This window comes from Bombina bombina, chromosome 7 (genome assembly GCF_027579735.1).
Source record: "Bombina bombina isolate aBomBom1 chromosome 7, aBomBom1.pri, whole genome shotgun sequence".
Taxonomy (NCBI): domain Eukaryota; kingdom Metazoa; phylum Chordata; class Amphibia; order Anura; family Bombinatoridae; genus Bombina; species Bombina bombina.
Window position 1 is genome coordinate 273,672,171 of NC_069505.1, and position 16,454 is coordinate 273,688,624.

A 16,454-nucleotide genomic window follows, 5' to 3' on the forward strand; every position below is an offset into this window, starting at 1 on the left:
TTTTCATCCGGGGGAGTGGGAACTTCATCCGGAGGTCTTTGCCCAAATACTTCGACGTTGGGGCAAACCAGAGATAGATCTCATGGCGTCTCGCCAGAACGCCAAACTTCCTCACTACGGGTCCAGATCCAGGGATCCGGGAGCGGTTCTGATAGATGCTTTGACAGCACCTTGGAACTTCGGGATGGCTTATGTGTTTCCACTCTTCCCGCTGCTTCCTCGATTGATTGCCAAAATCAAACAGGAGAGAGCATCAGTGATTCTAATAGCGCCTGCATGGCCACGCAGGACTTGGTATGCAGATCTAGTGGACATGTCATCCTGTCCGCCTTGGTCTCTACCTCTAAGACAGGACCTTCTGATACAGGGTCCATTCAAACATCAAAATCTAACTTCTCTGAAGCTGACTGCTTGGAAATTGAACGCTTGATTTTATCAAAACGTGGTTTTTCTGAGTCGGTTATTGATACCCTGATACAGGCTAGGAAGCCTGTTACCAGAAAGATTTACCATAAAATATGGCGTAAATACCTATACTGGTGCGAATCCAAACGTTACTCCTGGAGTAAGGTTAGGATCCCTAGGATATTGTCCTTTCTACAAGAAGGTTTAGAAAAGGGTTTATCAGCTAGTTCATTAAAGGGACAGATTTCAGCTCTGTCCATCTTGTTACACAGGCGTCTGTCAGAAAATCCAGACGTCCAGGCCTTTTGTCAGGCTTTAGCTAGGATCAAGCCTGTGTTTAAAGCTGTTGCTCCGCCATGGAGTTTAAACTTAGTTCTTAACGTTTTACAGGGTGTTCCGTTTGAACCCCTTCATTCCATTGATATAAAATTGTTATCTTGGAAAGTTCTGTTTTTAATGGCTATTTCCTCGGCTCGAAGAGTCTCTGAGTTATCAGCCTTACATTGTGATTCTCCTTATCTGATTTTTCACTCAGACAAGGTAGTTCTGCGTACTAAACCTGGGTTCTTACCTAAGGTAGTCACTAACAGGAATATCAATCAAGAGATTGTTGTTCCATCCTTGTGTCCAAATCCTTCTTCAAAGAAGGAACGTCTTCTACACAATCTGGATGTAGTTCGTGCCCTCAAGTTCTACTTGCAGGCAACTAAAGATTTTCGCCAAACTTCTTCCCTGTTTGTCGTTTATTCTGGACAGAGGAGAGGTCAAAAAGCTTCTGCTACCTCTCTCTCTTTTTGGCTTCGTAGCATAATACGTTTAGCCTATGAGACTGCTGGACAGCAGCCTCCTGAAAGAATTACAGCTCACTCCACTAGAGCTGTGGCTTCCACTTGGGCCTTTAAGAATGAGGCCTCTGTTGAACAGATTTGCAAGGCTGCAACTTGGTCTTCGCTTCATACTTTTTCCAAATTTTACAAATTTGACACTTTTGCTTCTTCGGAGGCTATTTTTGGGAGAAAGGTTCTTCAGGCAGTGGTTCCTTCTGTATAATGAGCCTGCCTATCCCTCCCGTCATCCGTGTACTTTTGCTTTGGTATTGGTATCCCAGAAGTAATGATGACCCGTGGACTGATCACACATAACAGAAGAAAACATAATTTATGCTTACCTGATAAATTCCTTTCTTCTGTTGTGTGATCAGTCCACGGCCCGCCCTGTTTTAAGGCAGGTAAATATCTTTTAAATTATACTCCAGTCACCACTTCACCCTTGGTTACTCCTTTCTCGTTGATTCTTGGTCGAATGACTGGGACTGACGTAGAGGGGAGGAGCTATGTGCAGCTCTGCTGGGTGAATCCTCTTGCATTTCCTGTTGGGGAGGAGTTATATCCCAGAAGTAATGATGACCCGTGGACTGATCACACAACAGAAGAAAGGAATTTATCAGGTAAGCATAAATTATGTTTTTTACTTCCAAAATGTAGAACCTTGCATTTTCCAGTATTAAATCTCATTTTCCATTTACCTGCCCATTCTTCTAATTTTTGTAGATCCCCTTGTAAAGCAATTTCATCCTGCACTGACCTAATAACCTTACACAACTTTGTATAAAATTTTGCACATTCTTTTTATAATCACACTTTTTGAGGCACCAGCTTCTACTGAGCATGTGCACAAGCTCACAGTGTATACGTAGTAGTCTGTGATTGGCTGATGTCTGTAAAATGTGCTTTGTTCTCTTGTTGTATGCATTGTTGAAAAAAGAATATACACATATCCTACACTAGTGGGAGCTAGCTGCTGATTGGTGCCTGCACACATTTGTCTCTTGTTATTGGCTAACTACATGTGTTCAGCTAGTTGCCAGTAGTGCAATGCTTTTCCTTCACAAAAGGATAACAAGATAATGAAGCAGATTTGATAATAGAAGTAAATTGGAAAACTATTTAATCATGAAAGAAAATTTTGTCTCTTTGAACTCATTTGTTAAAAAATAAATAAAAAACCTATCCTAAAAAAAGATGCCTTGAAAAAGGCATCAGCGATTTAAGCTCTTTTGCTAACCCTAAAAAAAAAAAAAAAAAAAAAAAAAATCCCTAATACTAACCCCAAACGATAGTACCCGGCTCCTTAGGTGGGCATATTTGGCGGCACTCCTCTTCTGTTTTCTTCCATGGCGGTGCTCCTCTGGAGTTGTCCGCTTCCATCCATCTTCTGATTTTCTATCCAGTTCTTCTTTTCTTCTGATCTTCCGTCCGACGTCCTCTTCATGCTGTATCCGCAGCACACTGCAGCTTGAATGTGAGGTTTCTTTAATGCTCTTCTATTGGCTGATTTGACTAAGAATTTATAAATCATAAAATAGAAATGCAAGGTTACCACTACATAAAGGGGGAACCTCGCATTCAAGCTGCAGTGTGCTGCGGAGACAGCATGAAGAGGAAGTCGGAAGGAAGAAGAAGCAAATAAGTTCTCCTTTTAATTCTTGCGGAGAATCCTAATTGGTTCTTTAGCGAGACTCTTGCATGAAGCTCTAAAGTGTAATGGGAGGGTTCTAGTGGGTCTCAGAAATCTTAGAACTTTTGCAGCCATCTATAGAGTGAAGCATATTGCACGAAGCTTATACATTTTTAAGTAAATAGTGGCGGAAGGTTAATGTCTGACCTTGTCTTTATGATCTGTACAGTGGAGGTCGGATTATCACCCTGACTGGAGAGCGGTTCGATATGGTTCAAGATGCAAAAATGAAGATACAGAGTCAAAGAGATGGACAAACAGTAAGTCATAAACTTAAAAAAAACACAGTTTGCATTGTTGACTAACTTGTGCTTTATAAATTGACTAAATTGCTGTATTTTCTGTAAGTAAAGAAACATGAACAGGCAGAAAAAATGCATGTGCACTCTTTGGCTATAATTTATTATCGCTTCCACTGTGATTGCTAATGTAAGGAGCCCTGCCGATGTCACTGTGGGAAAAAAATAGCAAACGTTCCCACGCTGTTTTACACTATGCTCACAATGTAATGTATACATTGTATAATGTATTGTATTAATCACACGACCTAACTATTTTGTGGGCACCCAACAATCATTAAGCCATGCGCACTATATACTTGACTCCAAAGATGCGGTTAAATTATACGCATGCAATAGTTAATTAGTGTGCACAATTTAACTGTTTAAACATTGCCGCCAAATCTTTTTCTTCTTTAGTCATCAATTGTCACTTGAGCGGTATGGTCACGTGACTAGTAGGTGGTACTTACAATACTAGTATCATGGGACAGTGGATGCATCTCCCCTGACTGGGGTGTTGCAACAGTGATGACTTAAATTTGTGTTGTATGGAACAGGTTTGTTATGCTCTTATTTCACTGCACGGTTAGAGCAGGTCACATGACACTAGTATTGTAAGTGGAGTGAAAATACACTACTGCCTACTGGTCACGGGACCCTAGCCCTCACGTTACACTGTCAACTAAGGGGGCGGCATTGTACAAGCATTTCACCAGTTAGTGATGTCGGGCGGACATGAGCCGCTACAGCGAATCATGTTCGCCCGACATTTGATAAATCTACCCCTCTGTATTTTGTCCGCACCTTAATGACTGTTGCACACGCACAAAATAGTTAAATCATATGAACAAAATAATACATAATTCTCACAATGTAATATGCGGTGTAAAACATTGCAAGAACATTTAAAAAAAGAAAATTCAGAGTGACACCGGCAGGGCTCAGTACTAATTAGTGAGCCTGGTTGTAGGTTAAACTGGCTAGTAAATAATGAGCCTGCATATTTTGTGCTCTGACTATATAAGTGCTTATAGTTGGCGTATTATCCGCCATTAGATTGATGCGTGTATTTTGTCTTGTGAAACTACTTCCTTTCAGAATTGCACGGTCCTTAGCCCCCTTGTGATCACCTGCCCCTCCCCGGTGGCCCCCAATACCACACATGGCATAAGGAAAGTAAATGTGGAATTTTACTTCAATGGAATCCATCTGACAGAGGAGCGAACGGAGGCTGAGGAGGAACCAGTGGAAGAGGAAGCACAGGACAGTCGTGGTCAGTTCATACTTGAATACCAGCCAGACCCTGTATTCTTCACAGCCAACAAGGAGAAACTTATAAAGCACCATGTGGGAGAACCTCTGACTCTTGTAATACATGTAAGCACCACTACAACTGGGACACTGCCATAATTGCATGTATTTATGAGTAATTAAAGAGCCAAATATAGAGAGAGGGCTTTATTCAAAAAGTCACTGCATATTTTAAAGGCTGTTCGCTTTAATCTGTATGCTGCATATTTTTAAATTATTAATAAATTCATGGGAAATATAAGACCCGCTATTTACACATATTGCAATAAGGTTTTAAGCAACGCAATTTGCTGTACACTGTTCCTTTAAGAATAATTTATCCAAAACAAATTAATGTGGAAGGAGGGAAAAGACAGAAATAATCCAACTAGGAAGAGTGTAGTGAATCTGAATAGTAAACTGAGTTTTGTAGTTTACTTGGCAAAAAGCATAGTCTGCATCCCCTAATCATGCCAGCTAGTGTAGGGGCATTGACTTTGGGTTAATAATGGATAAGGAGACAGTGTGTTTTATGCTTGACAGAAAGAACCGGACGGGCTTGGACTGCGTGAGGATGAATACCAGGTGAAGGTCGGGAACATTCCTTGTGAAATGAACTTTATCTTCAATGATAAAGTGATTCACTGCAGCATTAATGAGTCTCTGAGCTCCTCCGAGAAGTATTTACCGGTCACGGTAAGTAGGGACACAGGAATACCAGCAACACCTTGATCTCTTCCAACTACATTTTGTTATACCCTCCTGACCTAAAAGCAGATTGTGTGCAAGAACATCACCTTGCTCTGACACTAATTCATGAGTCTATCATGTTGTTCTACCTAGCCCACAAAGCCTCCATCATCTCAAACCCTTAACTAACATATAGCTTCCTCATCTTAATTTGATCCATAATCCTTAGCTCCATCATCTCAAACCCTTACCTAATACACAGTCTCTTCATCCTAATCTTATATATTATCCTTAACTCCATCATCTCAAACCCTTACCTAATACACAGTCTCTTCATCCTAATCTGATATATAATCCTTAGCTCCATCATCTCAAACCCTTAACTAACATATAGCTTCCTCATACTAATCTGTTCCATAATCCTTAACTCTGTTATCTCAAACCATTACCAGTTACATAGTTTCATCATCCTAATGTGATACATAATCCTCAAATATATCATCTCAAACCATTACCTCTTAATTTAGCCACTTCATCGTAATCTGATATATAATCCTTAGCTCCATCATCTGAAACGCCCTTACCTAATACACAGTCTCTTCATCCTAATCTGATACATAATCCTTAACTCCATCATCTCAAACCCTTACCTAATACACCGTCTCTTCATCCTAATCTGATACATAATCCTTAACTCCATCATCTCAAACCCTTACCTAATACACCGTCTCTTCATCCTAATCTGATACATAATCCTTAACTCCATCATCTCAAACCCTTACCTAATACACAGTCTCTTCATCCTAAACTGATACATAATCCTTAACTCTGTTATCTCAAACCCTTACCTAATACACAGTTTCTTCATCCTAATCTGATATATAATCCTTAACTCCATCATCTCAAACCCTTACCTAATACACAGTCTCTTCATCCTAATCTGATATATAATCCTTAACTCCATTATCTCAAACCCTTACCTAATACACAGTCTTTTCATCCTAATCTGATATATAATCCTTAACTCCATTATCTCAAACCCTTACCTAATACACAGTCTCTTCATCCTAATCTGATATATAATCCTTAACTCCATCATCTCAAACCCTTACCTAATACACAGTCTCTTCATCCTAATCTGATATATAATCCTTAACTCCATTATCTCAAACCCTTAACTCCAGTAAAACAATGTAAATGACTGCGCCTGAATGAAAGTAACCACGCTCACTAAAGGGGACTTCCTAACAAAAAGCCCCAAAAAAAGACAAAGAGTATAAGGGACAGGATAGGAGCGCCAAGGGCTTAAGTTTACTAATCAAGGGATTTTCTAATATAGGTATGCTTAAACCTTTAATTATAAAAGTGACCTGAGGATACAAAGTTAAAACAAAGATTTAATCATAGCCAATCTGACCACACATGGGCAGAATATTAATACATATGAAATGAAAGGAAGATTAAAAATAATTATAAAACTTACAAGATATATACACCTGGCTACACAGTTTCAATCAAAGTGCAATGGAAATGACACAGTTAGAGGTAGACAAATTATCACATATGTAACATGAAAATAATACCCGGGTATCAACAGTGAAATGTGTACACATAAATAAGGAGCCCCTCCTGGGGCAAGGTGAAAAAAATGAAAACAATGAGAGGATTTTGTACAAAAATCCAAAATGCCAATAGGAAGTAGTTAAAAAATAAAGTCCTGAATTGTATCCGTGGGAAGGGAAGAGTCCTTATGGGTGTCCTAAGTGGTGTAGTACCGGCCTTAAGAAGTGCACCTCGTGGGATCAATGAGCCTAAACGTGCTCTACCTGTGAAGAATAAATAAAAAGCATGCAAAAAACAGCTATATAAAAATGAGTCTATAGGAAACTGACTCACCAGGGTAGAATACAAGCCTCCTTATGTACAGTCTACGTGTTTCAGCCCGTAACAGGGCCTTTCTCAAGACAGTGTCTTGAGAAAGGCCCTGTTACGGGCTAAATAAACAGTATATTTTTCTTCTGTTAAGTGTGATCAGTCCACGGGTCATCATTACTTCTGGGATATTACTCCTCCCCAACAGGAAGTGCAAGAGGATTCACCCAGCAGAGCTGCATATAGCTCCTCCCCTCTACGTCACTCCCAGTCATTCTCTTGCACCCAACGACTAGATAGGATGTGTGAGAGGACTATGGTGATTTTATTTAGTTTTATTCCTTCAATCAAAAGTTTGTTATTTTTTAATAGCACCGGAGCGTGTTATTCCTTCTCTGGTAGAATTTGAAGAAGAATCTACCAGAGTTTTTACTATGATTTTAGCCGGAGTAGTTAAGATCATATTGCTGTTTCTCGGCCATCTGAGGAGAGGTAAACTTCAGATCAGGGGACAGCGGGCAGATTAATCTGCAAAGAGGTATGTAGCAGCTTTTATTTTCTGACAATGGAATTGATGAGAAAATCCTGCCATACCGATATAATATCATGTATGTATATTTTACATTTGAGTATTCTGGGGACTGGTACTTCACTGGAATTACACTGTGTTTATAAGACTTTAGCCTATTTGTAAGCAACAGGCTTTTTAATAACTCTTAATTTATGTTAAACGTTTTTGCTAGAATGTAAAATCGTTTTCATTTTCTGAGGTACTGGGTGAATAAAATGTTTGGGCACTATTTTTCCACTTGGCAGTTGCTTGATCTAATTCTGACAGTTTACTGATCTCTCTCACTGTTGTGTGTGAGGGGGAGGGGCCTTTTTTTGGCGCTTTTGCTAGGCATCAAAAATTTCAGTCAGAAGCTCATTGTTTTTCCTGCATGTTCCGGTTCATCTCTACAGAACTCAGGGGTCTTCAAAACTTGTTTTGAGGGAAGTAATCTTCACAACAGAGCTGTGAGATTGTAGTTGACTGTGATAAAAAACGTTTATTCTTTAACTTTTTTTCTGCCATCAGGGTTAGTTATTCTTTGCTAATGGGAACAAGCCTTTGCTAAAATTGTGTTTTGTTTTACAAAGATTGATGCTGTAACCTTTTCTGTTTATTAATTTCAACTGTCATAAATCTTTCTGTGCCTCTTAGGCACAGTACGTTTTTCATTGTATTTTACTTGAATAATATTTCCAAGTTGCAAGTTTAGTTGCTAGTGTGTTAAACATGTCTGATTCAGAGGAAGAGACCTGTACTATTTGTGCTAATGCCAAAGTGGAGCCCAATAGAAATTTATGTACTAACTGTATTGATGCTACTTTAAGTAAAAGTCAATCTGTACAAATTGAACAAATTTCACCAAACAACGAGGGGAGAGTTATGCCGACTAACTCGCCTCACGTGACAGTACCTGCATCTCCCGCTCGGGAGGTGCGCGATATTGTGGCGCCCAGTACATCTGGGCGGCCATTACAAATAACATTACAAGATATGGCTACTGTTATGACTGAGGTTTTGGCTAAATTACCAGAGCTAAGAGGCAAGCGTGATCACTCTGGGGTGAGAACAGAGTGCGCTGATAATGCTAGGGCCATGTCAGATACTGCGTCACAACTTGCAGAACATGAGGACGGAGAGCTTCATTCTGCGGCTGACGGTTCTGATCCAAACAGATTGGATTCAGATATTTCAAATTTTAAATTTAAGCTGGAAAACCTCTGTGTATTACTAGGGGAGGTGTTAGCGGCTCTGAATGATTGTAACACAGTTGCAATACCAGAGAAAATGTGTAGGTTGGATAAATATTTTGCTGTACCAACGAGTACTGACGTTTTTCCTATACCTAAGAGACTAACTGAAATTATTACTAAGGAGTGGGATAGACCCGGTGTGCCGTTCTCACCCCCTCCGATATTTAGAAAGATGTTTCCAATAGACACCATCACACGGGACTTATGGCAAACGGTCCCTAAGGTGGAGGGAGCAGTTTCTACTTTAGCTAAGCGTACCACTATCCCGGTGGAGGATAGCTGTGCCTTTTCAGATCCAATGGATAAAAAGTTAGAGGGTTACCTTAAGAAAATGTTTGTTCAACAAGGTTATATATTGCAACCCCTTGCATGCATTGCGCCGGTCACGGCTGCAGCGGCATTCTGGATTGAGTCTCTGGAAGAGAACATTAGTTCAGCTACTCTGGACGACATTACGGACAGGCTTAGAATCCTTAAGCTAGCTAATTCATTCATTTCGGAAGCCGTAGTACATTTAACTAAACTTACAGCTAAGAATTCCGGATTCGCCATTCAGGCGCGCAGAGCACTGTGGCTAAAATCCTGGTCAGCTGATGTTACTTCTAAGTCCAAATTACTTAATATACCTTTCAAAGGGCAGACCTTATTTGGGCCCGGTTTGAAAGAAATTATCGCTGACATTACAGGAGGTAAGGGACACGCCCTACCTCAAGACAGAGCCAAACCTAAGGCTAGGCAGTCTAATTTTCGTTCCTTTCGGAATTTCAAAGCAGGAGCAGCATCAACTTCCTCTGCTCCAAAACAAGAGGGATCTGTTGCTCGCTTCAGACAAGGCTGGAGACCTAACCAGTCTTGGAACAAGGGCAAGCAGGCCAGGAAACCTGCGGCTGCCCCTAAGACAGCATGAATTGAGGGCCCCCGATCCGGGATCGGATCTAGTGGGGGGCAGACTTTCTCTCTTCGCCCAGGCTTGGGCAAGAGATGTCCAGGATCCCTGGGAGCTAGAGATAATATCTCAGGGATACCTTCTGGACTTCAAATACTCTACTCCAAAAGAGAGATTTCATCTATCAAGGTTGTCAACAAACCAAACAAAGAAAGAGGCGTTTCTACGCTGCGTTCAAGAGCTCTTGTTAATGGGAGTAATCCATCCAGTTCCACGGTCGGAACAGGGACAAGGGTTTTATTCAAATCTGTTTGTAGTTCCCAAAAAGGAGGGAACTTTCAGACCAATCCTGGATTTAAAGATCCTAAACAAATTCCTAAGAGTTCCATCGTTCAAAATGGAGACTATTCAGACTATTTTACCTATGATCCAAAAGGGTCAGTACATGACCACAGTGGATTTAAAGGATGCTTACCTTCACATACCGATTCACAAAGATCATTACCGGTACCTAAGGTTTGCCTTCCTAGACAGGCATTACCAGTTTGTAGCTCTTCCATTCGGATTGGCTACAGCTCCAAGAATCTTCACAAAGGTTCTGGGTGCTCTTCTGGCGGTACTAAGACCGCGGGGAATCTCGGTAGCTCCGTACCTAGACGACATTCTGATACAAGCTTCAAGCTTTCAAACTGCCAAGTCTCATACAGAGTTAGTACTGGCTTTTCTAAGGTCACATGGATGGAAGGTGAACGAAAAGAAAAGTTCACTCGTTCCGCTCACAAGAGTTCCCTTCCTGGGGACTCTTATAGATTCTGTAGAAATGAAGATTTACCTGACAGAGGACAGGTTAACAAGACTTCAAAGTGCTTGCCGCACCCTTCATTCCATTCAACACCCGTCAGTGGCTCAATGCATGGAGGTAATCGGCTTAATGGTAGCGGCAATGGACATAGTACCCTTTGCACGCTTACACCTCAGACCACTGCAACTGTGCATGCTAAGTCAGTGGAATGGGGATTACTCAGACTTGTCCCCTTCTCTGAATCTGGATCAAGAGACCAGAAATTCTCTTCTATGGTGGCTTTCTCGGCCACATCTGTCCAGGGGGATGCCATTCAGCAGACCAGACTGGACAATTGTAACAACAGACGCCAGCCTTCTAGGTTGGGGTGCCGTCTGGAATTCTCTGAAGGCTCAGGGACAATGGAGTCAGGAGGAGAGTCTCCTGCCAATAAACATTCTGGAATTGAGAGCAGTTCTCAATGCCCTCCTGGCTTGGCCCCAGTTGACAACTCGGGGGTTCATCAGGTTTCAGTCGGACAACATCACGACTGTAGCTTACATCAACCATCAGGGAGGGACAAGAAGCTCCCTAGCAATGATGGAAGTATCAAAGATAATTCGCTGGGCAGAGTCTCACTCTTGCCACCTGTCAGCAATCCACATCCCGGGAGTGGAGAACTGGGAGGCGTATTTCTTAAGTCGTCAGACTTTTCATCCGGGGGAGTGGGAACTTCATCCGGAGGTCTTTGCCCAAATACTTCGACGTTGGGGCAAACCAGAGATAGATCTCATGGCGTCTCGACAGAACGCCAAGCTTCCTCGTTACGGGTCCAGATCCAGGGATCCAGGAGCAGTCCTGATAGATGCCCTGACAGCACCTTGGGACTTCAGGATGGCTTACGTGTTTCCACCCTTCCCGATGCTTCCCCGATTGATTGCCAGAATCAAACAGGAGAGAGCATCAGTGATTCTAATAGCACCTGCATGGCCACGCAGGACTTGGTATGCAGACCTGGTGGACATGTCATCCTGTCCACCTTGGTCTCTACCTCTGAAACAGGACCTTCTGATACAGGGTCCTTTCAAACATCAAAATCTAACTTCTCTGAAGCTGACTGCTTGGAAATTGAACGCTTGATTTTATCAAGACGTGGGTTTTCTGAGTCAGTTATTGATACCTTAATACAGGCTAGGAAGCCTGTTACCAGAAGGATTTACCATAAGATATGGCGTAAATACCTATTTTGGTGTGAATCCAAAGGTTACTCTTGGAGTAAGGTTAGGATTCCTAGGATATTGTCTTTTCTACAAGAAGGTTTAGAAAAGGGTTTATCTGCTAGTTCATTAAAGGGACAGATCTCAGCTCTGTCCATTCTGTTACACAAACGTCTGTCAGAAGTTCCAGACGTTCAGGCTTTTTGTCAGGCTTTGGCCAGGATTAAGCCTGTGTTTAAAACTGTTGCTCCACCATGGAGTTTAAACCTTGTTCTTAATGTTTTACAGGGCGTTCCGTTTGAACCCCTTCATTCCATTGATATAAAGTTGTTATCTTGGAAAGTTCTATTTTTAATGGCTATTTCCTCGGCTCGAAGAGTCTCTGAGTTATCAGCCTTACATTGTGATTCTCCTTATTTGATTTTTCATTCGGATAAGGTAGTTCTGTGTACTAAACCTGGGTTCTTACCTAAGGTAGTCACTAACAGGAATATCAATCAAGAGATTGTTGTTCCTTCTTTGTGCCCAAATCCTTCTTCGAAGAAGGAACGTCTACTGCACAACCTGGACGTAGTCCGTGCTCTAAAATTTTACTTACAGGCAACTAAGGAATTTCGACAAACGTCTTCTCTGTTTGTCGTTTACTCTGGTCAGAGGAGAGGTCAAAAGGCTTCTGCTACCTCTCTTTCTTTTTGGCTTCGTAGCATAATTCGTTTAGCTTATGAGACTGCTGGACAGCAGCCTCCTGAAAGAATTACAGCTCATTCTACTAGAGCTGTGGCTTCCACTTGGGCCTTCAAGAATGAGGCCTCTATTGAACAGATTTGCAAGGCTGCAACTTGGTCTTCGCTTCATACTTTTTCCAAATTTTACAAATTTGACACTTTTGCTTCCTCGGAGGCTATTTTTGGGAGAAAGGTTCTTCAGGCAGTGGTTCCTTCTGTATAAAGAGCCTGCCTATCCCTCCCGTCATCCGTGTACTTTTGCTTTGGTATTGGTATCCCAGAAGTAATGATGACCCGTGGACTGATCACACTTAACAGAAGAAAACATAATTTATGCTTACCTGATAAATTCCTTTCTTCTGTAGTGTGATCAGTCCACGGCCCGCCCTGTTTTTAAGGCAGGTAAATATTTTTTAAGTTATACTCCAGTCACCACTACACCCTTGGCTTCTCCTTTCTCGTTGGTCCTTGGTCGAATGACTGGGAGTGACGTAGAGGGGAGGAGCTATATGCAGCTCTGCTGGGTGAATCCTCTTGCACTTCCTGTTGGGGAGGAGTAATATCCCAGAAGTAATGATGACCCGTGGACTGATCACACTACAGAAGAAAGGAATTTATCAGGTAAGCATAAATTATGTTTTTTCGGACAAATTTCAAAATGTACTTCAATTTACTGCCCCCTATATCATGTGACGGCCATCATCCAATTACAGACTTATAAACGTATATACTGTGAACTTGTGCTCCTGCTCAGTAGGAGCTAGTGCCTCAGAAACTGTGTATATATAAAGATTGTACACAATTTAATAATGGAAGCAAATAGGAAAGTCTCTTGACACTACATGCTTTATTTGAATCATGAAAGTTTAATTTTGACTTTAGTGTCTCTTTAAGGAGAAGAGAAGCTTAAAATGTGTTCTCAGCTCTAAACTGAGCACAAATTTTCCGTTAACCAAAAAAAACTATACTATGATAAATAAAAGTAATAGTTATACAGATATATGTAAGTATGCTGGCATGTCCCTGGATAATATCTAGGTGTAGAAATTGGAAGTTAATTTTGTTTTCTGTTGAGGGGATTCCTGTATATATAGGATTTTCTTCAGACTCAATAGCTTCTTCAAGACTAAGCCTATAATCTATCCTTTCAGTAAACTACACTATATGGTCAAAAGTATGTGGGAACCTAACCATCACACCTATATGAACTTGTTGGACAACTCATTCCAAGACCATGGGGATTAATATTGAGGTGCCTGCCCCTACAACAGCTGCCACGCTTTCAGAAAGATTTTCCACAGGATTTTGGCGTGTTTCTGTCGGAATTTGTGTCCCTTCAGTCAAAATAGCACAAATATTAAATGATTGAGGTCAGGGCTCTGTGTAGGCCACTTGATTTCTGCCACACCAAAATCATCAATCCAGATCTTCATAGACCTTGCTTTGTGCACAGGTCATGCTGGAATAGGAAAGAGCCTTCTTCAAACTGTTGCTACAAAGTTGGAATCACCATATTGTCTAAAATGTGTTTGTTTCCTGTAGCATTAAGATGACTTTATACTACTAAAGCTAACGCTTGGCATCGTGCAAGTTGATGTGATGCTTGTGTACAGCTGCTCAGCCATGGAAACTCTATTCATGAAGCTCCTGAACTCTGTATTATGTGATGCAACAGTTGATAAGCAATTTGTGCGCGCTACAAGCTGCAGCACTCAACATCAGTGTTGGGAGTTTGCTTGGTCTACCATTTTGTTGCTGGGCTACTGTTGCTCTTTAACACTTCAACTTCACAATAATAGCACTTACAATTGACCAGGGTAGATCTAGTAGGGATGAAATTTCATAAACTGGCTTGTGGCAAATGTGGCATTCTATGACAGTGCCATGTTTAAAGTCACTGAGCTCTTCAGTACAACCCATTGTGCTGCCACTGTTTGTCTTTAGAGATTCCATGGCTAAGAGCTGGATTTCTTGCACCTGTTAGCAATGGGTGTGGCTGAAACACCTACATTTAATAATTAGAAGGGGTGCCCACGTACATTTGGCCGTATAGTGTACATTTGTATATACACTACACTTTAATACACATAAACATTATGCAAGCACAATCACATTATTCACTGATGCACATGAATATTAATCTGATATATCTTGTACAATGTTCTTGATTTCACAAATTAAATCTGCTTCTTTCTTAGATCCAAGTTGGTAAATTCAACCAGACGATTACCACGTTGCATCTGGCTGGGATTGACATATCTATTATTGTGTCTATAGTGATATGCGGTATATTGTTAATGCTCTCTGTGGTTGGTAAGTGTGGTGACTTTAGCATGCCTACATGTATTTGTGGGGAAACAGGTGACTTCTGCATGGGCATATTGGAAAATGTGACAGTAATCTCCAGCATAGGCACAAAAGCACCATGGACACAAGGACTTTATCAAGGAGAAATAATAGCATGGCACAAAGATAACACATCAAATTTTAGCAAGCGGAAATAGTGGGCTACAGCATTTCAGCTGCCTGTGCACCAAGGGAGATTTGGTATGGGGGGGGGGAAATAGTGGGTTTCAGCATAAACACCTGGGCTTTTATCATTTATAAATATTGGTATTCAACATGGGTACAAATGTAGCTGGGCCATTGGCATGGGTATAAAGCAGGTGGTCCATCATGGAATTTGCAAAGGAAAGAGGTCAAAAGTAGCCCAACAAGTACCCTCAAGCCTGTGGTTCCATAATGTGCTCAGTTAGTGTCAAGCTTAGTGCTGAAGCCCGACCAGATGCCACTGAACACCCCAAAAATGTTAATGGGTCCAAAAATGTGTAGTTGTTGCTAAATATTAAGTCTAAGTATGTTATGTGCAAATAGCTCAGAGGTTTCACTTTTTCATGTTTTTTTTTGTTTTTTTTTAATCTTTACTAGGCCTCTTTGTTTTCTGCACCAAGAGTAGAAGAGCTGAACGCTACTGGCAGAAAACTCTGCTTCAAATGGAAGAGATGGAGTCTCAGATCCGAGATGAAATCCGAAGAGGTAACTGCCATAGTGGGATCATCTAGAGGGGTGATCAGTGTAACTATAGGAATATGTGTGTCACCTTGATGGAATTCACAATAATATCAGTTATTAGTCAATGAGCTGTTTAGAACATCTGAACCAATAAGATAACCTGAACAGAAGATAGGAAGATAATCTGTTGTCTCTCAATAATGACTACAGGGTTTATAAAAAAGATGTCTGGTGTCAGGTTATCATACCAACTTCCAACATCTTCATTCTCCTACAGCTTCCATCTGGAGATCCCCTCAAAATGACTGAAGCCCTCATTGTAAACAAATATACACTTCTGAGACAAAGTATTCGTCGGCCTCTTTGCAACATTTAGAAGAATGGGTTTTATGTTGATTGCTGGAAAATTTGTAGCATTGTGGTAATTTGCAATGTGCTCACGATGTCATTAGAAACAGAAAAATGAGCCCCACATTAATAGCTTGATTACCAGTAGAGTGATAAATTATCGCACAGATCTCTGGTTAATTTTCTAAAAGTGCCCCAAATGCCCTCAAAATAGAGGACATTATAGTTTTTTATTTAACAGCTGCACTAGGCAGTTTTGGGGCTTTAAAGTTGGCAGGTGTGGGGTGTTAGAAAAAAAAAGTCACCGAAAAGGGCCTTTGCATATGTATATGCTTATATACATACTGTATATATATTTTAAAATCCTGCAATTGCTGCGCGACTTACCCCCTTCGCTGAGCTTAGGTTCTGATGCCGTCTCTGATGGCATCAGAAGGAGGCTCCCACTGGAGCCTATGGAAGCGCGCTCTTGTGAGCGCAATGCCACCTAGCAATGCGAGCTCGAGGTCGTGTTCACATTGAGCTTAACTTATAATACCAGCGAACATTAGGGTGCGCTGGTATTACAAAGTGGAGCACTAATATGCACGCAAGTGATATTTAGGGTTCCACTTGTAATCTAGTCCT

The 16,454-nt window shown here is 41.1% G+C and overlaps 1 protein-coding gene across 1 annotated transcript in view; it reads left to right on the forward strand.

Annotated features, from left to right (window-relative positions):
• PLXND1 (plexin D1) overlaps positions 1 to 16,454 on the forward strand; it is a 185,276-nt gene that overhangs the window by 110,592 nt on the left and 58,230 nt on the right. The window contains exons 17-21 of the mRNA XM_053720768.1: positions 3,092 to 3,182; positions 4,302 to 4,580; positions 5,037 to 5,189; positions 14,666 to 14,780; positions 15,396 to 15,503. Coding sequence (XP_053576743.1) covers positions 3,092 to 3,182; positions 4,302 to 4,580; positions 5,037 to 5,189; positions 14,666 to 14,780; positions 15,396 to 15,503 — 746 coding nt within the window. The remainder of the gene's footprint in view (positions 1 to 3,091; positions 3,183 to 4,301; positions 4,581 to 5,036; positions 5,190 to 14,665; positions 14,781 to 15,395; positions 15,504 to 16,454) is intronic.